The 22,745-nt window shown below is 37.9% G+C and overlaps 1 protein-coding gene across 1 annotated transcript in view; it reads right to left on the minus strand.

The window, feature by feature from the left end:
* COG5 (component of oligomeric golgi complex 5) overlaps nt 1-22,745 on the minus strand; it is a 270,198-nt gene that overhangs the window by 221,113 nt on the left and 26,340 nt on the right. The window contains exon 6 of the mRNA XM_052638342.1: nt 17,528-17,648. Within this exon, the coding sequence (XP_052494302.1) occupies nt 17,528-17,648 (121 nt within the window). The remainder of the gene's footprint in view (nt 1-17,527; nt 17,649-22,745) is intronic.

Below are 22,745 nucleotides of genomic sequence, written 5' to 3' on the forward strand. Positions count from 1 at the left end.
AGTGGTAAAGAATCTGCCTGCCAATGCAGGAGACCCAAAAGATGCAGGTTTGATTCCTATGTTGAGAACATCCCCCAGAACAGGTAATGACAACCCATTCTAGCATTCTTGCCTGGAAAATTCCATGGACAGACGAGCCCGGTGGACTGTAGTCCACGGGGTCTCAAAGAGGAAGACAAAATTGAGCACACAAACACACAGAGACACAGAGCCCACCTTTACCTTGAAAAGTTTTATAGTAATGCTCCACTATTTTGTTCCCAGGAAAAAAATGCATAAAAAATGTACGGGATTTTTAAAAATGAATGAAAAAGATGGTGTTTTTGAACACGTAAAAGTGGAACACACAACCACAGATAATGATGAATAACCAATGTGACTTCAAAATATATATTAACAAATTCATCCCTTAGTTCTATTTCTAAAGAAAGAAGGACAAAGGGAAAGCAATACTGGGGGGCCTACTACATGCCAGGCAAGGTCGAAGACAATCTATAAATTTGTCTCATTAAAGCTACCCAACAGTCCTTTGAAATCTGAGAGAGAATTTACCTTGTCAAATCTAAGATAGTTAGCAAGAGGGATGGAAATGGTCTTTAAATCAAGTTCTAGATGGCTTCAAAGCCTACGTTCTCTTTTCTCTTAATCATAAACTATATACATAGCAGAAACAATTATGTTATTTTATGGTATAATTTTAGGATGTTTTGAAGTCTTTAAAATGTCAGTAAAGAGAATATTACTATGAAAAAAGAAAAGTTTGTGAATATTATGTTGTTCCAGTTATGACATTAAAAGAATCAGCCTCCAAGTGCCCATTCAACAAGATTTGTTCTTAAGTCATTTATCCTCAGTAGAAGTCTTCCCAGCTACTCCTTTTCAGTTTTTATCTTCATTGCTACCCACTCTGGAATATCACTTTCATTCCTTTGTTTTAGGTAGAAAGTCTCTACATCAAGTAGATGGCTATTCTTAAGCACCTCCAAACTTTATTAAAACAAAAAATACCTTCTCTTCCTCCTCTACCCTCTGTTCAGCAATTACCACAGCTCAGCATTTATGGAGAAGACCAAGCACAATTCCTCATATCGTAGTTTAAAAGCAAACAAGATTTTGAACTACTAACTTTACTAGGAAATTAATTCTATGCAAAATGCCTTGTTCATTGTATTGAGATCCTGACTAAACGTTATTATTATTTCTGTTAGAAGTAACTATGTCACATAACCAGGCTCCATCATGTGCCTATAATCAGATCTGGAATAACATCCTACAAATATCCCAAAGACCAAGAATGGATTTATTAATCAGGGCAATAACTCTAAAACAGTCTTAGAGGCAAGCACATAGTAGGGTTTTAAAACATTTATCAGTATAGAATTGATTATGTAAGCTTGTATGTGTTGAGTGTATGCGCTAAGTTGTGTCCAATTCTGCAACCCATGGACTGTAGCCCACCAGGCTCCTCTGTCCACGGGATTTTCCCTGCAACAATACTGGAGTGGGTTGCCATTTTCTCCTCCAGGGGATCTTCACCACCCAGGGATCAAACTCACACTCTTCCACTGCAGGCAGATTCTTTACCACTGAGCTATCAGGGAAGCCATACATAAGCTTGATTAGAATAATTAGTAGTTTTCTTTTATACCCAAATCATTTACTTATAAAATCTTTAATGTGGCCTGAGGTTTCTTAAGAGCAACAGGGAAAAAGATATATCATTAGCCATGATATCAGAAGAGTATGCAGGATATTTTACAACCCCTATTCCATTACAGCTGTTAATTTTAAAAACATGTTAATATTTCATATCTGTGTATAAAGACAGTACCTGTTTCCTGCCAATAAAAAGTTATATAGCTTGGCACTTCTGTGCTTGTATGTGTATTTTATTTTATTTTGACTCTTAAGGTCTTCCTAGTTCAGAACTTCACAGATCAGCCACTCTCTTTCTTACAATAACAAATAATCCTTCATCCAGGTAGCTGATATGGTATAGATGCATTTGCTTTTTATTTGCTACCAGAACAAGTTACCACAAACTTAGAAGGCTGAAAACTACAAATTTATTATCTTCCAGTTCTGAAGGTTAGAAGTCTCAATGAGACTCAAAATGAGTCTCAACGGGAGAGAATCAAGGTGTTACCATAGCTACATTCCTTTCTGGAAGTTCTAAGGGAGATACCCTCTCCTTGCTCATTCATTATGTGGGCAGAATTTAATTCCTTCAGGTTGTAGCACTGAGGTTCCCATTTCATTGCTGTCATCTGGGGGCAGTTCCCAGCTACTAGAGGACATCTGCATGTCCATGCCTCCCTTCCTTTAATTTCAAAGCCATCTATGGTAGGTTAAGTACTTTCACGCTTCAAATCTCTCCAGCCTCCTCTTCTACCATTCCATTTCTCTGGCTCACTCTTCTGGTTTCCGCTTTCACGTTAAAAAACTCAAGTATTTAGAATGGTCCCATCTGGATAATCAGAGTAATCTCCTCTCAAGGTCCACAGGAAACTACATCTGCGAAGTTCCTTCTGCCATATAAGGTACTATATTCATAGGTTCTAATGAGTAAGATAAAACTATCTTTGAGGAGACGCATTATTGTGTCTACTATACAACCGATTTCTCTGGTGGCTCAGATGGTAAAAAATTTGCCTGTAATGCAGGAGACCTGGGTTAGATCCCTGGGTTGGGAGGATCCCCTGGAGAAGGAAATGGCAACCCATGCCAATATTCTTGCCTAGAAAATCGCATGGACAGAGGGGCCTGGAGGGCTACAGTGCATGGGGTCACAAAGAGTCAGATACAAATAAGCAACTAACACTTTCACTTTCACCATACAGCACCATACTTGTTGAACTGCACTGACTTAAAGCAAGGAACCAAAGAGCATGTCACCATCTTTTGGCTAAATAAAAAAAAACTTCCTAGACTAAAATACAGAGTTCAAAATACTCAGCAATCTTCATCAAATACTACCATTATCAAAGAATCCATCAACTTAGATAGACATCACTAAATCCTTATCTCTTCTTAAATGGAAAAAAACTAAGTATCTTTTAACAACTCAACAACAAAATATCTAACTATCTTAACAACATACTCAAAGCCAACCATATTTCTCACTGTGAAATAGCACTGGTTTCTACCACTGGCACTAGTTTCTACCACTCCCTGGCTTCACTTTCTTGATGTTCCACAAATCTTTATCTGGAAGAAAGCTTCCCACAAAGCTAAAGACAACCTGAAAGATACAAAGGGTTAAATGAAAACTTCTGGAAAGCATGACATTTTTTATAGCACAGAAACAAAAATCAATTTGTTAAAATAGTGGTAAGACCCATCAGAGCAAGACACAACCATCCAAAAACTTAGAATCCTCATACTAAATATATCTGAAGACTAGAGAAAGGGTGTTGCTGCTTTTAAACTAGCTTTGGCTAAAAGGAAGAATAACTTCTACGGGTATAGTTCTTCTGTTTCTCTTCTAAGTAAATGAAAGACTGGCCTCAGAGAACTTGCCTTAGAGAACTGACTTATCTTAGTTAAACAGACAGAAAAAAGATCCCATAAAACTTTAAGTAAAAATTTTCACAAAATATGTCATCCTTTCAAAACAGAGTAATAACTTTTAATAGTAGTAGACTCCAAAAGGCAAAGTAAAGATAAAATGACTTGGCAACTTTATTGTTCTATATTTGCACATTACTGAAGACTCCATGAATCATTCTTGTATCCATTCATTCCTTGGGAATACAGAGATTTTGTATACATAAAATCCAAGTCTGCACTGAACATTAATCATACAAAAAAAAACTCTAATCATATTAAAAAAACTAATATGAATGCATGGATTCTCAACCTACACAGATTTTTATCAAAGTGATTCAAATTTACAAAGCTCATCTGACTTTATGGACTTTGACTGCATATGCATAAAAGGCAAATACAAATTATTTTAGTCTAGCTTTCACTAATGGCAGAGTAAACTGCTCAAGTATAGTTTCCTACAGATAATTTCTAAACCTAGATAAGCCATTTTATGTCTTTATTTTGTAATTGCAAGAAAACTGCTTTACAATGTTGTGTTGGTTTCTGCTCTACAACAACACAAATCAGCCATAATCATACATATATCCTCTCCCTCTTGAGTTTCCCTCTCCTCTTCCAATCCCACCCCTCTAGGTCAAAACAGTGTTATACAGAAACTTTTCTCCAGCTATCTGTTTTACACATGAGAGTGTACAGATGTTGACGCTATTTTCTCCATTCATCCCACTCTCTCCTTCCCCTACTGTGTCTACAAGTCCATTCTCTACATCTGCATCTCTATTCTTTCCCTGCAAACAGGTTCATCATCACCACTTTGCTAGATTCCAGATATATATGACTTAATATATGGCATTTGTTTTTCTCTTTCTGACTTACCTCACTCTGTGTAACAGGCTCAAGGTTCATCCACCTCACTAGAACGACTCAAATGCATTTTTCATGGCTGAGTAGTATTCTGCTACTATTGAGCTATTTCAAATCCTAAAAGATGATGCTATGAAAGTGCTGCACTCAATATGCCAGCAAATTTGGAAAACTCAGCAGTGGCCACAGGACTGGAAAAGGTCAGTTTTCATTCCAATCCCAAAGAAAGGCAATGCCAAAGAATGCTCAAACTGCACAATTGCATTCATCTCACATGCTAGCAAAGTAATTCTCCAAGCCAGGCTTCAACAGTACATGAACCTTGAACTTCCAGATATTCAAGCTGGATTTTAAAATGGCAGAGGAACCAGAGATCAAAATGCCAACATCCACTGGATTATCAAAAAAGCAAGGGAGTTCCAGAAAAACATCTATTTCTGCTTTCTTGACTATGCCAAAGCCTTTGACTGTGTGGATCACAATAAACTGTGGAAAATTCTGAAAGAGATGGGAATACCAGACCACCTGACCTGCCTCTTGAGAAATCTGCATGCAGGTCAAGAAGCAACAGTTAGAACTGGACATGGAACAACAGACTGGTTCCAAATAGGAAAAGGAGTACGTCAAGGCTGTATCTTGTCACTCTGCTTATTTAACTTATATGTAGAGTACATCATACAAAATGCTGGGCTAGAGGAAGCACAAGCTGGGCTCAAGACTACCGAGAGAAATATCAATAACCTCAGATCTGCAGATGACACCACCCTATGGCAGGAAAGTGAAGAAGAACTATGAGCCTCCTGATGAAGGTGAAAGAGGAGAGTGAAAAAGTTGGCTTAAAGCTCAACATTCAGAAAACAAAGATCATGGCATCCAGTCCCATTACTTCATGGAAAATAGATAGGGAAACAATGGAAACAGTGAGAGATTTTATTTTCTTGGGCTCCAAAATCACTGCAGATGGTGACTGCAGCCATGAAATTAAAAGACGCTTGCTCCTTGGAAGAACAGTTATGACCAACCTAGACAGCATATTAAAAAGCAGAGACATTACTTTGTCAACAAAGGTCCGTCTAGTCAAAGCTATGGTTTTCCCAGTAGTCATGTGTGGATGTGAGAGTTAGACCATAAAGAAAGCTGAGCACCAAAGAATTGATGCTTTTGAACTGTGGTGTTGGAGACGACTCTTGAGAATCCCTTGGACTGCAAGGAGGATCAAACCAATCAATTCTAAAGAAAATCAGTCCTGAATATTCATTGGAAGGACTGATGCTGAAGCTGAAACTCCAATACTTTGGCCACCTGATGCGAAGAGCTGACTCATTGGAAAAGACCCTGATGCTGGAAAGATTGAAGGCAGGAGGAGAAGGGGACGACAGAGGATGAGATGGTTGGACAGCATTACCGACTCGATGGACATGAGTTTGAGTAAGCTCCGGGAGTTGGTGATGGACAGGGAGGCCTGGCGTGCTGCAGTCCATGGGGTCACAAAGTGTCAGATCCAACTGAGAGACTGAACTGACTGAATATTCCACTGCATACGTGTGCCACATTTTATTCACCTGTAGATGAACTCTAAGTTGTTTCCATGTCCTGGATATTGTAAACACTGTTGCAATGAACACTGGGGTACATGTATCTTTTAGAATGGCAGCTTTCTCAGGGTATATAACCAGTAGTGGATTGCTGGGTCATATGGTAGGTTTATTACTAGTTTTTTAAGGACGCTCCATACTATTCTCCATAAAGACTATTTCAGTTTACATTCCTACCAACAGTGTAAGAGAGTTCCCTTTTTACCACATCTTCTCTAGCATTTATTGTTTGTACATTTTTTGATGATGGTCATTCTGACTAATGCAAGGTAATACCTCATTTTAGTTTTGATTTCCATTTCTCTAATAGTGATGTTGAGCATCTTTTCAAGTGTTTATTGGTCTAGATAAGCCATTTTAAAAAACACTTCATTGAAGGCCCTGGAAAGAGACCAAAGGGAGGAACATACCAAAGGAAGGGTTACATTTAAAATACATAAATTGCAAAGGGTGGCAGTTCTAAGTTTGGGCTTTTTTGCCTAAGAGCACTGACTGCCATTACTGCCATCAACTCCCATTCCAATGCCCATAGCTCTTACAGCAGAAAACTACATGTTTACAGTTCAGAGATGGTAGAGAACATGTATTAAGGTAAACAGATAAGCTATAAATTTAGAAACAAAACTCCTAAAAAGAACAGACCCACACCAGGAACAAAACCCAAATTCCTTTTAATAGCTTGCCATTAGAATAACACATGTGGGTGAGAAGGATCCAGGAGGATGCAAGGAAAAGCAAGCAAAAATCAGAGGGGTATGTACCCTTAAAAGATGGGCAAGACATGTGAGTTTAGTCCATCTTTTACATGGATCATTCATGCCATGTCCTCAGTCTCTCCATCATGTCTGACTCTTTGCAACACAATGGACCACAGCCCACCAGGCCTCTCTGTCCATGGGATTTCCAAGGCAAGAAAACTGGAGGTTGCCATGCCCTCCTCCTGGGGATTTTCTCAACCCAGGGATTGAACTCATGTCTCTTGTGTCTCCTGCATTGGCATATGGGTTCTTTACCACTAGCACCATTTTTGAATCCCCTTTTCAGACTGACAGTTGTCTCCAAACACTACATAGCTCAAGCAGCAAAAACCTGGAGCCTTACTATAACTTGAGGTATCACAGGACAGAGCTCAGAGCTGAAAAAGCACCTGGAAATTTAGGAAGGAAACTTTGAAGGAAAAAAAGAAACACAATAGTTGAGGCCCATGATCTTAGTATCAACTCTGCCAAAATTCTTGGTGACATCTAAATAGAGGTACAAGGGAGATCTGTAAAGTACCAGGTTAATAAAGCAATAGCTATAAACCAAAAGAACACAGCAGAGATGAATATCACAGTACAGAAAGAAGACTGTGCAGTGTGAGATCAACAAGTTAACTGCCGGTTGTAAGAATAACAACAAAAAAGCAATCCTCACAGAACATAACAGAATCTAAAGTGACAAATATATTATCCAAAATGTCCAGTTTTCAACCAAAAATTACTCCATATGTTGGGTCAATGGTACAAAATAGACAGCCTAGAAATAAATCCACATATCTACTTTTGACAAAGGAGATAAGAACACACAATGGGAAAAAGACAGTTTCTTCAGGTAAATAAATGTAGAATACCTTATATCATATACAAAAATAAGTTCAAAATGGCTTGAAGAAAAATATAAGACACTATACCATAAAACTCCTAGCAGAGAACATAGGCAAAACACTCTCTGACATAAATTCTACCAGAGTCTTCCTAGGTCAGTCTCCCAGTACAACAGAAATAAAAGCAAACAGGGCCTTCTCTGGTGGTTCAGTGGAGAATTCGCATACCAGTGCAGGAGGCACAGGTCTGATCCCTGATCTGTAAGGCTCGCACATGCCACAGAGCAACTGGGACCATGGACCACGACTGTTGAGCCTGTGCTCAAAAGCCCATGTGTGGCGACTACTGAAGCCCCCATATCCCTGAGCCCATGCTCTGCAACAAGAGAGCCACTGCATTAAGAAGCCCACACACAGCAACTAGAGGGTAGCCCCCGCTCTCCACAACTAGAGAAAAGCCCACACAGCAACGAAGATCCAGTACAGCCCAAGAAATGAATTTTTAAAAATAAACAAATGGAAAATAAACTTTTAAGCTTTTGCACAGCAAAGGAAACCATTAATAAAAAAAAAAAGAAAAGAAAAGAAAACCTACAAATTGGAAAAAATTATCTGCAAACAATGCAACCGACCAGGGCTTAATTTCCAAAATATACAAACAGCTCATACAACTCAAAAACAAAAACCCAAACAATCCAATCAAAAAAACAAGCAGAAGACCTAAACACAATTCTCCAAAGAAGATACACAACTAGTCAACAGGCACATGAAAAGATGCTCAACATCACTAATTAATTTTTTTAAAAATGAGAAATGTAAATCAAAACTATAATGAGCTGTCACCTCACATTGGTCAGAGGGGCCATCAAAAAGTCTACAAGTAACAAATACGGGAGAGGGTGTGGAGAAAGGGAATCCTCCTACACTGTTGATGGGAATGTGAATTGGTACAACCACTATAGAGAACTGAATAGAGGTTCCTTAAAAAACTAAAGTTGCCATATGATCCAGCAATCCCACTCTTGGATATTTATCCAAAGAAAAGTATAATTAAAAAGGTACATGTACCCCAATGTTCACAGCAGCAATATTTACAATAGCCAAGACATGGAAGCAACCTAAATGTCCACTGACAGAAGAACGGATAAAGATGCGGTGTATATATACCCAAAGAAATACTATTGGGTAAAGAAAAAAAAGAAATAATGCCGTTTGCAGCAATACAGATGGACCTAAAGAATACCACACTAAGTGAAGTCAGAAAGAAAAAAGATAAATACTGTGTCACTGATATTCAGAATCTGAATCTGAAATACAACACAAATGAATTCATTTACAAAACAGAAACAGCCTTGTAGACACAGAAAACGAACTAATGGTGATCAAAAGGGAAAGGGGAGGGCAGAAGGATAAAGTAGGAGTTTGGGATTAGCAAATACAAACTACCATATATAAAATATATCAATAGCAAGGTCCTACTATATAGCACAGGGAACTATATTCAGTATCCTGTAATAATGGAAACCATAATGGAAAAGAACGTTAAAAAGAATATATTATACATATAAAACTGAATCATTTCTCTGTACACCAGAAACTAACACAATATTGTAAATCAACTATATTTCAATAAAGAAAATTACTCCACATGCAAAGAAATGGGTGTACATAACCCATACTCATAGGGAAAAAAATTAAAAGGCAGACCATAGGAACTGACTCTGCAAGTGGGCTCACATGAGATTTGGTAGACAATGACTTCAAAACACCTGATTTCCCCTGAAGTAATTCAACATAAATACTAAGTAGATTGTGCTGAAGATGCATGTTGTAATCCCTAGAGAAATTTCTACAAAAAAATAATGCAAACCTATAGCTAAAAAGTTCAGAGAAAAACTAAAACGGAATATACAAAGCTATGTGATGAACACACACACACACACACACACACACAAATTCCAACAAAGAAAAGCCCAGGACCAGATAGCTGCACTGCTGGATTCTAAAAAACATCTGAAAAAGAATAAAAACCAAACACTTCCCAAACCGTTCTAAAAACTGAAGAGAAGGGAATACTTCCAAACATCACAGCCAGACAGAGATACTACAAGAAAAGAAAACTGCAGGCCAATATCTCTTATAAATACAGATGTGGGAATTCCCTGGTAGCTCAGCGGTTAGAACTCCACAATTTCACCTTGGGGGGAGGAGATGGGGGGGTATGTTTGATCCCTGGTCAGGGAACTAAGGTACTGCAAGCTGCACAATGCAGTCAAAAAAAAAAGGGGGGGGGGGGGGCGGTGGGCAGGGAAAAAGAGAAAAGAATAGATTGGGAAACCTGGAAAGACAGAAGAAGGGGGAAAATAAGGATGATGAGAGAAATGAAAGAAGGGAGAAAATCTGGTAAGACTACATGAGTGAACATATAAGGACCATACTAATATAAAGTATTACTATTATTAATAACATTCAGAAGAGGTTTTTTTTTCTTAAGTTTGTGAAATAAAGTGAGAGAACTGAATGAAATGGTAAAGAGATCTGGAAACTGTTTATTTGGTGCAAATAGTTAAGCAGAATATCTCAACTTATAAGTTTAGAAACAGGAATAGTGTCTAGTCTCCACCTAGTTCCTCCTTTTCATCTGCACTTATTTGCACAGAAAACCTTTCCAAAAAGTTTGGAACTTTTCAGTTCACTTTCCTCAAGTCTCCTCAACCCAGATGAGGCCGCATGTCTCCATCTAAACAATAACAGAAAAGAATGAAACTATCAGGACCAATCATGACTTAAGCCCTGGAGCAGGGGAGTAATCCCATCCTTGTCCTCAGTGTTACTAAGAAGATGCTGCTGCTGCTAAGAAGGTGAAACCTCAACAAATACTGAACTCTGCCAGAAAGGATGACTGAGAAAGAAACTGGGAAGTCCACCAACAATGTTATGTTAGACTGACCAAGTGTAGATTCATACACTTTGGAAACCAAATTAAAATGTAAGGTATCCTGTTTTGAAAAATAAAGATCCTATCCAATTGTTCTTTCCTGCAATGATGAAGGATGTGTTCAGTTGCTGATAAATTCAGCATTTTCTTCAGGAAGCTACTCGGGGTAAACTTGAGAAGTGATGCAAAACATATAACATAGACATGGAGATTTTTCAAAGCAGACTGAATGTTATCAATCCCTACAGAGGCTGCAGAAAATTCTTTGTAAATCTCTATGAATGACCTCATTCTGACCATCATGCTTTTCTGATGTACTCACCAGAATAAACTAGCCATGTATGTAAGATGTATCCCTAGATAACTAACTTGGCCTTCTTGAGTTATATGCTCTAATTCAACTGGATTTTAGAGAATGATTTGCCAGATACAATGACTTGGGAATTCCTTTTCCTCAAAGGGACATTATTTCAGTTTTAATATAATTAATATGAAAATAATACAGATCATCACCACTTACCTCTGAATATATTCCTAATTGTGATAATAAAACTGCATTAGCAGCATTACCTTCTATTTAGATATGGTTAAAATATATATATATTTCTAATTTGCTGAAATAGATTTCAAGTCTCTAACCAAAAACTAAAACAAATGACTAAAACTGTATCCTGTCTTACGAAACATGTCTCTCAAAAGATCATGCCTGCCTACTTGCCCTGTTGTTTACATAGTATTAAAATGAAGAACTCTAGAAGTATAACTATGATCATAAAAATACAATGAACCTCTAAATTCACCTGTAACCAATCTCAATTTACTAAACCAAAGATTGACAAAACCTTACCATAGTTCTTAAATTTTTATATATAAAGCAATCAAGTATAATGGCAATGAAAAGTAGAACAGCTCACCTAATGTTCCCCAAAAATATCAGATTTAGAAATTCAAAGCTGAAATTCACTAGAAGCAGGCTGATGCCATTTTTAAGGAACAATCAATAAAATAATAAAAAGGCACTGTCAATAAAATAAGATGCCGGTATTTGGGGCATCATTTATATTTATTTAAGATACACTACCATTTAAAAAATGTATATACTCTGGCTTAAACATCCAAATAGGAAATAAATCCCTAAGGAACAAAAAAATCAAAAATTTGGTACAAAAATTTTACCCATTGAAGAATCTTACACTAAATTAATTTTTCTCAAACAATGATGAATATTCCAACACAGGGTGACAAATAATAAGGGAAACTAGTTTCCATAAGCATTACTTGACCATATGAAATAAATTATACACCCAAAAATACTACTTTGAAATGTATAGAAACTTTGAAATGTTACAAATAACATACTAAAGTTTACAAAAACCTAAGCTGCCTGTTTTTGTCTGGATATTATTCTTGTTTTTTGACACTATGTGATGAAAGAGAAAACTAGTAAAATAAGATTTTAAAATGCCATATGGGTATTATTTTAAATATAAATTTGACTAACATTAAATTCAATCAGTTAAAAAATGAGGGTTTATTGGTATGTGTTTTTATTGATAACACAATTATGTCTTCAACTACTGGCAAGCCTTGATATCAGCATAAACCCATTATTCTGGATTTGAATCCAGCACAGCATCACCCCAATCTTGGGGAGCTGAATTCAGTCGCATATGTAAGTATTTTCCCTGGTGGCTCAGACAGTAAAGAATCTGGCTGCAATGTAGAAGACCTGGGTTGGACCCCTGGGTCAGGAGGATCTCCTGAAAAAAGGAATGGCTACCCACTCCAGTATTCTTGCCTGGAGAATTCCATGGACAGAGGAGCCTGGAGGGCTACAGTCCGTGTGGTCACAAAGAGTCGGACACAACTGAGTGACTAACACTTTCACTTTCAGAGACCATCTAAATCATTGGAAAAGACCCTGATGCTAGAAAAGACTGATGACAAGAGAAGGGAGCAGCAGAGAATGAAATAGTTAGATAGCATCACCGACTCAATGGACACGAATTTGAGCAAACTACAGGAGACCACGGAGGACAGAGGTGCCTGGTGCTCAGCAGCCCATGGGGTCACGAAGAGTCTGACACAACTCAGCAATCCAAAACAATAGAGCAAACACAGTCACTGAAGACATCTGCCCTCATATGTGACCAACACTGTAGCTTTAACAAGACATGTACTGAATTTGCTATGTTGAAACTATACATGTTTTAAATGCATTTAAGATATCATCTCACCTAAAGATTATCATAGTAAGTGAATTAAGTCAGAAAGAGAAAGACAAATACCATATGATATCATTTACAGATTAAATCTGAAGTATGGCACAATGAACTTAGCTATGAAACAGAAACACACTCACAGACATAGAGAACAAACTTATTGTTATCAAACAGGAAAGGGGATGAGGGAGAGAGAAAGTAGGAGTTTGGGATGAGCAGATAGAACCTACTACATAGAAAACAGATAAACAACAAGGTCCTACTGCGTGTAGCATAGGGAACTATATTCAATAAACCATGATGAAATAAATCATGATGGAAAAGAATATTAAAAAGAACACGTGTGTGTGTGTGTGTGAATCACACACACACAGAATCACCCATAGAAGTTTTAAATTTTGAGAACATCTAATTTACCAATCTGTGGGGGGGGGTGGGGGGGGCGCGGAGAGGACTGTGCTTTTGGTTATACATCTAAGAAATCATTTTCAAAGTCATAAAAATGTCCTATGTTTCCTTTCAGAAGTTTTATGGTTTTAAGTTTTACATTTAGGACTATGATCCACTTTCAGTTTTGCTTTATTTTTTAATATGAAGTAAGGTCTGAACACAAGTTCCCTGTTTTACATATGGCTATCCAATTGTTCCAGTACCATCTGTTGAGAACACTATCTTTTCTTCAATAAATGTGCCAAAAATCCATTTTTCTTACATGTGTGGATCTTCTTGGCTCTCTACTTCGTTCCATTAACCTGACTATCTCTTTGTCTTGGTTAGTAGAAGTCACTGCAATAGGTCTTCCAATCAGGTATGGTCAATGCTCCAATTTTACTTTCTTTTAAAAGTGTTAGCTATTCTAAATCCTTTGCATTCGCATATGAATTTTAAAATCAGTTTGTCAATGTCTAATAAAAGCCTGCTGGGACTCAGACTATAATTGTGTTGAATCTATACAAATAATTTAGAGAGACTGGGCATATTAAACACGATCAAGTCTTCCAATTCACAGACAAAATTTATTCACTTATTTAGGTCTTTTAAAATTGTTCTCAATAATGTTTTTAGTTCTCAGTATACAGGTCTTGTGTTCAGTTCCGTTCAGTCGCTCAGTCGTGTCCGACTCTTTGCGACCCCATGAACCACAGCACGCCAGGTCTCCCTGTCCATCACCATCTCCCAGAGTCCACTCAAACCCATGTCCATCGAGTCGGTGATGCCATCCAGCCATCTCATCCTCTGTCGTCCCCTTCTCCTCCTGACCTCAATCCTTCTCAGCATCAGAGTCTTTTCAAATGAGTCAGCTCTTCACATCAGGTGGCCAAAGTATTGGAGTTTCAGCTTCAAAATCAATCCTGCCAATGAACACCCAGGACTGATCTCCTTTAGGATGGATTGGTTTGTTCTCCTTGCAGTCCAAGGGACTCTCAAGAGTCTTCTACAACACCACAGTTCAAAAGCATCAATTTTTCGGTGCTCAGCTTTCTTTATAGTCCAACTTTCACAGCCATACATGACTACTGGAAAAACCAGAGCCTTGACTAGACGGACCTTTGTTGACAAAGTAATGTCTCTGCTCTTTAATATGCTGTCTAGGTTGGTCATAACTTTCCTTCCAAGGAGTAAGCATCTTTTAATTTCATGGCTGCAATCACCATCTGCAGTGATTTTGGAGCCCAGAAAAATAAAGTCAGCCACTGTTTCCACTGTTTCCCCGTCTATTTGCCTCTTTTGTCAAATTCAACCCTAAGTATACAGGTCGTGTGTATCTTTTGTCAAATTCAACCTTAAGTAGTTCATATTTTTGATGTTATTATGAGTGGTATTTTTTAATTTCAATTTCCAATTGCTTGTTAATACTACTATGTAGAAATAAAAGTAATTTTATATATTGATCATATATCCTGAAATCCTGCTAGATTTGTTTATTAGCTCTACTAACTTCTTCTTGTGAACTCAAAGCAAGATGCTGCTGCTGCTAAGTCGCTTCAGTCATGTCCGACTCTGTGCGACCCCATAGACAGCAGCCCACCAGGCTCCGCTGTACCTGGGATTCTCCAGGAAAGAACACTGGAGTGGGTTGCCATTTCCTTCTCCAATGCATTAATTAAAGTGAAGTCGCTCAGTCGTGTCCGATTCTTCACGACCCCGATGGACTGCAGCCTACCAGGCTCCTCTGTCCAAGGGATTTTCTAGGCAAGAGTACTGGAGAGGGTTGCCATTGCCTCCTTCCAAGCAAGATACTACTACATACCTATTAGAATGGCTAATATTAAGTTGACTGACAGTAACAAGTGTTACCAAGGATGTAGAGAAAGCGCAATTTTCATCAACTTTGGGTTGAATACCTGGGCAATTTCAGATCATATACACTTAGTATATGATCTGGTTGTTCCATACCTATATTTTTTATCAAAGAGAAATGAAAGCAAATGTCTATAAAAACACCTTTATATGAATGTTCATGACAGCCTGGTTTGTAATAACCAAAAATTAGGAAGAACTCAAATACAAATCTACAGGTGAATGAATAAACCAACTGGGGAATATCCATATAATGGAAAACTACTTAGCAATAAAACAGAATGAGCTATTTATACACACAACACAGACGCATCAAAATAATTAAGCTGATTGAAAGACCCCCCCCCAAAAAAAAAACCCACATACAAACTCTGATTCCACAGAAAGCAGATCCATAAATGCATGAGAAAAAATTATCAAGGGGCATAAGGAAACTTTGAGGGAGATGGTCATGTTCACTATCTTAATATTGATGGTTTCAAGTCACAACTTGCCAATATGTACATTTTCAATATGCTGCAGTTTACCGTATATCACTTAGACCTCAACTTTTAAAAAAAGAAAATGTACCAGCATGCTAGGTCCCAGAATAGACTTTTTAATTGATAAACAATTTTAAATTGATAAATAATTCACACACTATAAAATTCAACTTTTTGAAGCATACAATTCAGTGGCTTTTTGTAGTGACAGAAGTTATGCAACAATCACCAGTATTTAATTCCAGAACATTTTCACCACTCCAAAGAGTGGCACCCATTAGCAGTCACTGACATTTCCCCCAGTCCCTCAGAATATAATTAATTTCCAGATGACGATGTATTTCATCTGGTCACTACATTTCAAGTCTCAAGACCTTTCATGTTTGAGAGACTGGTTCTAAGTTAATTTCAAGTACCTGCTACTGTTTATCATTGTATTCTTTCTAATGAGAACCAGAACCATACAAATATAAACATGATAATTTCACAGACGTTCCAATCATAGAAATGTCATTTATAGTGTACATGTGTACCTGTAACTGTGATTACTAACTTGTTAACGTTATTAAAACATTAACTCCAAATGTAGAAACTTTATCTCTCTCGGCTCTCCTTATCAATGCCAGGACTGTCCAAGAATACAGTGGGGAGTGATGAAGATGTGATGCCTCTGAAATTTTTGAATAGCATATAATCTGCAAAGCTTTAAAAATTTAAATTAATACAATCCATTTTGACATACCTCTACCATTTACTACACTTTCTCAACAACTCATCATCATTTAACATTTATAAAACTTTGGGTAAAGCCAAAGCCTCATTGGAAAGATAATGAGCTTATATTCTGCACTGCATCAACTTAGAACATGATGATGAATAATTGTGCCTTAATGAAGAAAAAAGAAGACATCACCATTTGCCTCAGAGCATATGCTGTTTCTAGAAGAGATGATAATCAAAATCAAAACCTAGCGATTTTTTATTAAGGAAGAGTGTCAGTGATGATAAATATAATAAGCCTTGGAACAATGTGTGTTTGCTTTTTCATGATTCTATCACCCTACAGTTTATTTTTTGGAGCACAGAAATTAAATGTGACAAAGCAAAAAATAACAGCTGATACTAGGATTTTTTTACACTTTTATATTTAGCACATATTATGAAAAAACCTTAAAGTATTTCTCACTGCTTAAACTTTTTATATAACATATTCCAAGCACACTACAAGTTCTATATATTCCCAATGATGTGCCTAAGCAATGTATTTGAACATTATAAATTGAAATGCTGTTGAAGCATGATTTGTGAAGGATATTACATTTCTATAATCAAAAACAAGCAATAAGCATTACAATATGACTACATAATTTAAATATCAAAGATAGGAAAATTCAAAAAGAACATAAAATGCACATCTTTCTGATATTCTTTTGGCACAACTACTTTCAAAACACATTACTAAGAGTAAGGAGACTCTTGATATTTGAGATGGATGTAATCAAGGACTTTCTGAACCTAAAATGGTACAAATTCCACTAACCACATCCACTTCAGAAAAATTACTGGGTACCCAATGAAAAGAAGAAAATCACAAAGCCTCATTAAAATGCAGGTGTTAGGTGGTTCTTTGTGTACTTAGAAGATATTCAAAATTTTGCCTAAAAAATTATGAACTCCTTCATCATGGACCTTGCAACTTGTTAATAATCAAAGCTGTGACTGTTAAACACTCAAATGTCAAGAGGCTGATCTAAATGTTTGAGAAAAGAATGATGAATAAGAAATGAATTCAAAAGATCTTCTAGGCACCATATCAACATGAGACTTGTGACCTAAAAAACAGCACTTCTGAACATTTCCTCCTAGGGAATGAAAACTTAAGTTCACATAAGACCTATACACAAATGTTAAAGTAGCTTAAATTTATAATCACCAAAAGCTGGAAACACAAATATCCTTCAACCAGTGGATCGATGAACAAGAGGACTTACCAAGTTCATTGAGACTCTGAGCAGCTTTTGTTATCTCTCTACTTCCCCCCTGCAGTTGTCCTTGGAGTCTCTTACTGAGATATAAGATGCGAATGATTCTCCGAAGCAAATCACAGGCAACCTATGAAATGTTAAGTAAGTAAAGTCAATCCATAAAGTTTCATGACTATGTGAATCTGTCTAATCTTTTCAGATGCTAGAGATCCAATATCCAGGCAAGACACAACTCTGAGCAATTAAAGCAAAATCAGTTTTTTGTTTTTGTTTTAATATCCTTATGCAGTCCCAGTGTATAGCCAAGGTTGACAACCACTGTGCTAGGGCTGCTTAGCTTCCTACTACTGTTCCTTATTGTTTCTTAGTTTATTGTTCCTATGTCCCTAGGGGAACAGACTTACTAGACCTTAAAGAATAAGCATGCCCTTCATTGATTCTTCCTAATTTATCATTAATGACTAAATGTAAAAGAGAAAGCTATTTTAAAAATAAAGGTATCATTTGTATGTCACCTTCTATTCCCTTTTCTGTTATTACATCCAATCCTGGGTCTTTACCTATCCAAAAGACTAAGACATGAAATAATGACTCATGTATTCTAGACAGAGGTAACCCAGGCTGACTGCCAGGGGAGAATGACAAGAAAGGAGATTGATGGAGTAACATATATGTAATTACCTTCAGCTTCAGCGGTGACAATAAAGAAAAAAGAGACAGTCTATGTTGCTACATCACAGCCATCTTTGCATGATCCTGAAGCTGGATGAAGCAACCTAACTGGTGGCAATAATAATTAAAAGCTCTAGGAAGACAGGGTCCCTGAGGCTTCGACTATAAAAATTTTTTCTGAATGAAATACACATACACCTCAGAGCCACACACAGTCCCACTCGTGCACATACAACATACACAAATGTACAATATATGTTTACAAACATGTAAATCAAGGCAGCCAAGTACTAAACATGTTTAACTGACTGCTTTTCTGAGTAACAACAGTCTGAAGTACTTAAAATAATAAAATAATGTCAAATAAAAATCCTCCCCCTGCAAACTGGAAAATTTAGGCATCTTAATCTTTTAGTTCAGTTCAGTCGCTCAGTCATGTCCAACTCTTTGCAACCCCGTGAATCGCAGCACGCCAGGCCTCCCTGTCCATCACCAACTCCCGAAGTTTCACTCAAATTCATGTCCATCGAGTCAGTGATGCCATCCAGCCATCTCATCCGCTGTCGTCCCCTTGTCCTACTGCCCTCAATCCCTCTCAGCATCAGAGTCTTTTCCAATGAGGCAACTCTTCACATGAGGTGGCCAAAGTATTGGAGTTTCAGTTTCAGCATCAGTCCTTCCAGTGAACACTCAGGACTGATCTCCTTTAGAATGGACAGGTAGGATCTCCTTGAAATCCAAGGGACTCTCGAGTCTTCTCCAACACCACAGTTCAAAAGCATCAATTCTTTGGTGCTCAGCTTTCTTCACAGTCCAACTCTCACATCCATAAATGACCACTGGAAAAACCACAGCCTTGACTAGACAGACCTTTGTTGGCAAAGTAATGTCTCTGCTTATCTAGGTTGGTCATAACTTTCCTTCCAAGGAGTAAGCGTCTTTTAATTTCATGGCTGCAATCACCATCTGCAGTGATTTTGGAGCCCAAAAAAATGAAGTCCGTCACTGTTCCCACTGTTTCCCCATCTATGTCCCACGAAGTGATGAGACTAGATGCCATGATGTCAGTTTTCTGAATGTTGAGCTTTAAGCCAACTTTTTCACTCTCCTCTTTCACTTTCATCAAGAGGCTTTTTAGTTCCTCTTCACTTTCTGCCATAAGGGTGGTGTCATCGGCATATCTGAGGTTATTGATATTTCTCCCAGCAATCTTGATTCCAGCTTGTGCTTCTTCCAGCCCAGCATTTCTCATGATGTACTCTGCATATAAGTTAAATAAGCAGGGTGACAATATACAGCCTTGACGCACTCCTTTTCCTATTTGGAACCAGTCTGTTGTTCCATGTCTAATTCTAACTGTTGCTTCCTAACCTGCATACCTAGAGCCAGACATCCTGGAATGTGAAGTCAAGTGGGCCTTAGAAAGCATCACTATGAACAAAGCTAGTGGAGGTGATGGAATTCCAGTTGAGCTGTTTCAAATCCTGAAAGATGATGCTGTGAAAGTGCTGCACTCAATATGCCAGCAAATGTGGAAAACTCAGCAGTGGCCACAGGACTGGAAAAGGTCAGTTTTCATTCCAATCCCAAAGAAAGGCAATGCCAAAGAATGCTCAAAGTACTGCACAATTGCACTCATCTCACATGCTAGTAAAGTAATGCTCAAAATTTTCCAAGCCAAGCTTCAGCAATATGTGAACCGTGAACTTCCAGATGTTCAAGCTGGTTTTAAAAAAGGCAGAGGAACCAGAGATCAAATTGCCAACATCTGCTGGATCATGGGAAAAGCAAGAGAGTTCCAGAAAAACATCTATTTTTGCTTTATTGACTATGCCAAAGCCTTTGACTGTATGGATCACAATAATGTGGAAAAATCTTTTAGTTTTATTTTCTGAATAGGTCATGGAAGCATGTAATTCAAAATTCAAAAGGTCAGAAGATAAAAAGTCACCATCATATTTCTATGTCTCAACTATGTAGTCACCAAAAACAACCACTATTGTCACTTTCTTGCTTGTCAGAATTCTATTTTTAGATATACTATTTGGAATGTAAAATCCCAAGCAATCATTCCTCTCAAGATTCTAAACACATCATGAGGAGAAATACCAGATCTTACTTTAGCCTAATCAGCATGAACTGTCCTTCCAGAATTCCCTAATACCTAACCAATAAAGGATATGCCCTCAAATATGAACGCTTTGAGCTTATTTCTAATGCTTTTCTGTTTAACCATACTTCATCTGTCACCAGGTCTTACCGATTATTCTTCTGTTGCATAATACAATAGTTATTTTACCTCTATTCCCAAAAGCATCACTCTAATCCAAATCTTTACCACTTTTATCTTAAAACTGTGGTCTCCTGGGTAGCTTTTCAATCTCTTGCTGAAATCCATCTTGCTGGCTTTATCGTCTTAGAAACAATTTTCAGCAGTTTAGCCCCCCCCCCCCTTTAATAAATTTAAGTGGCTCTCAACTAACAGATTATGTTGAATTCAACAGCATTTAATAAAACCCTCAGTCAACACATCTTAGATAATCTATAAGGCACCAACTCGCACCATTTCCTAATATACTTGCTTCCACTCCAATCAATTTCCTTATTTTTTATTTCATACTTTTATCAGCAAATATAATACAATTATTCAGCATTGACAAGAAATGATCTATCAAGACAGAAAAAGACACAGAGGAATCTTGAATGCATTTTACTATGGGAAAGAGTCAATCTGAAAAGGCTACATATGGTATGATTCCAACTATATGACTTTCTAGAAAAGACACAACTACGGAGACGGTTAACAAGATAAGCCGTTGCCAGGAGTTGGCAGAATAAAGTATAGAGGATTTTGAGGGCACTGAAAATACTATATAAAGACGGATGTGTGCATGTCCTTTTAGTTGTGTCTGACACTTTGCAACCCTATGGACTGTAGCCCACCAGGCTCCTCTGTCCATGAGATTCTTTCTCCAAGGCAAGAATACTGGAATGGGTTGCCACGCCTTCCTTCAGGGGATCTTCCCGACTCAGGGGATCAAACTCACATCTCCAGCAGCTCGTGCACTGCAGGCAGATTCTTAACCACTAAGCCGCCAGGGAAGCCCCATAGTGATGGATATATGTCATTATGTATTTTGCAAAAGCCATAGAATATACACTGAGAGAACTATGGACTTTCATAATGATGTATCAATGCAAGTCAATCATTTTTAACAAACGTGCCACTCTGGTGACAGATGTTGACTAACAGGGAGGCTATGCATGTGTGGGGGCAAGGGATACATGAGAAATCTATATCTTCCTCTCAATTTTGCTATGAATCTAAACTGCTCTAAAAAAAATCAGTATGTAAAAATATATTTAGATATTATATATATAGAAAATTACATACAGAAATTAAATAAATCAACTTGGAACTACCATGTGAATCAGGAAACAAAACTCTCTCTGCCACTACATAAGGCCTCCATGTTGTTGCTGCTGTTCAGTCGCTCAGCTGTGTCCGACTCTTTGTGACCCCATGGACTGCAGCATGCCAGGCTTCCCTATCCTTCACTGTTTCCCAGAGTTTGCTCAAACTCATGTCCGTTGAGTCGGTGATGCCATACACCATCTTGTCCTCTGTCATCCACTTCTCCTCCTGCCTTCAATCTTTCCCAGCATCAGGATCTTTTCAAATGAGTCAGTTCCTCGCATCAGGTAGCCAAAGTATTGGAGCTTCAGCTTCAGTATCAGTTCTTCCAATGAATATTCAAAGTTGATTTCCTTTAGGATTGACTAGTTTGATCTCCTTGTAGGTCAAGGGACTCTCAAGAGTTTTCTCCAACACCACAGTTCAAAAGCATCAATTCTTTGGCGCTCAGATTTTTTTAAGGTCCAAACTCACATCCATACATGCTGCTGCTGCTGCTAAGTCACTTCAGTCCTGTCCAACTCTGTGTGATCCCATAGACAGCAGCCCAGGAGGCTCCCCTGTCCCTGGGATTCTCCAGGCAAGAACAATGCAGTATTTCCTTCTCCAATGCAGGGAAGTGAAAAGTGAGAGTGAAGTCGTGTCTGACTTTTAACGGCCCCATGGACTACAGCCTATCAGGCTCCTCTGACCATGGGATTTTCCAGGCAAGGGTACTGGAGTGGGTTGCCACTGCCTTCTCCACATCCATACATGACTACTAGAAAAACCACAGCTTTGACGATATGGACCTTTGTTAGCAAAGTAATGTCTCTGCTTTTTAATATGCTAAGTTTCTCATACCTTTTCTTCCGAGGAGCAAGCGTCTTTTAATTTCATGAATGCAGTCACATTCTGCAGTGATTTTGGTGCCCAAGAAAATAAAGTCTGTCATTGTTTCCTTTGTTTCCCCATCTATTCACGATGAAGTGATGGGACCAGATGCCATTTTCTTAGTTTTTTCAATGTTGAGTTTTACACCAGCTTTTTCACTCTCCTCTTTCACTTTCACCAGGAGGCTCTTTAGCTCCTCTTCGCTTTCTGCCGTAAGGACGGTATCATCTGCATTACTGACATTTCTCTCAGCATTCTTAATTC

The sequence above is a fragment of the Budorcas taxicolor genome, chromosome 4, assembly GCF_023091745.1.
Source record: "Budorcas taxicolor isolate Tak-1 chromosome 4, Takin1.1, whole genome shotgun sequence".
Lineage (NCBI taxonomy): Eukaryota > Metazoa > Chordata > Mammalia > Artiodactyla > Bovidae > Budorcas > Budorcas taxicolor.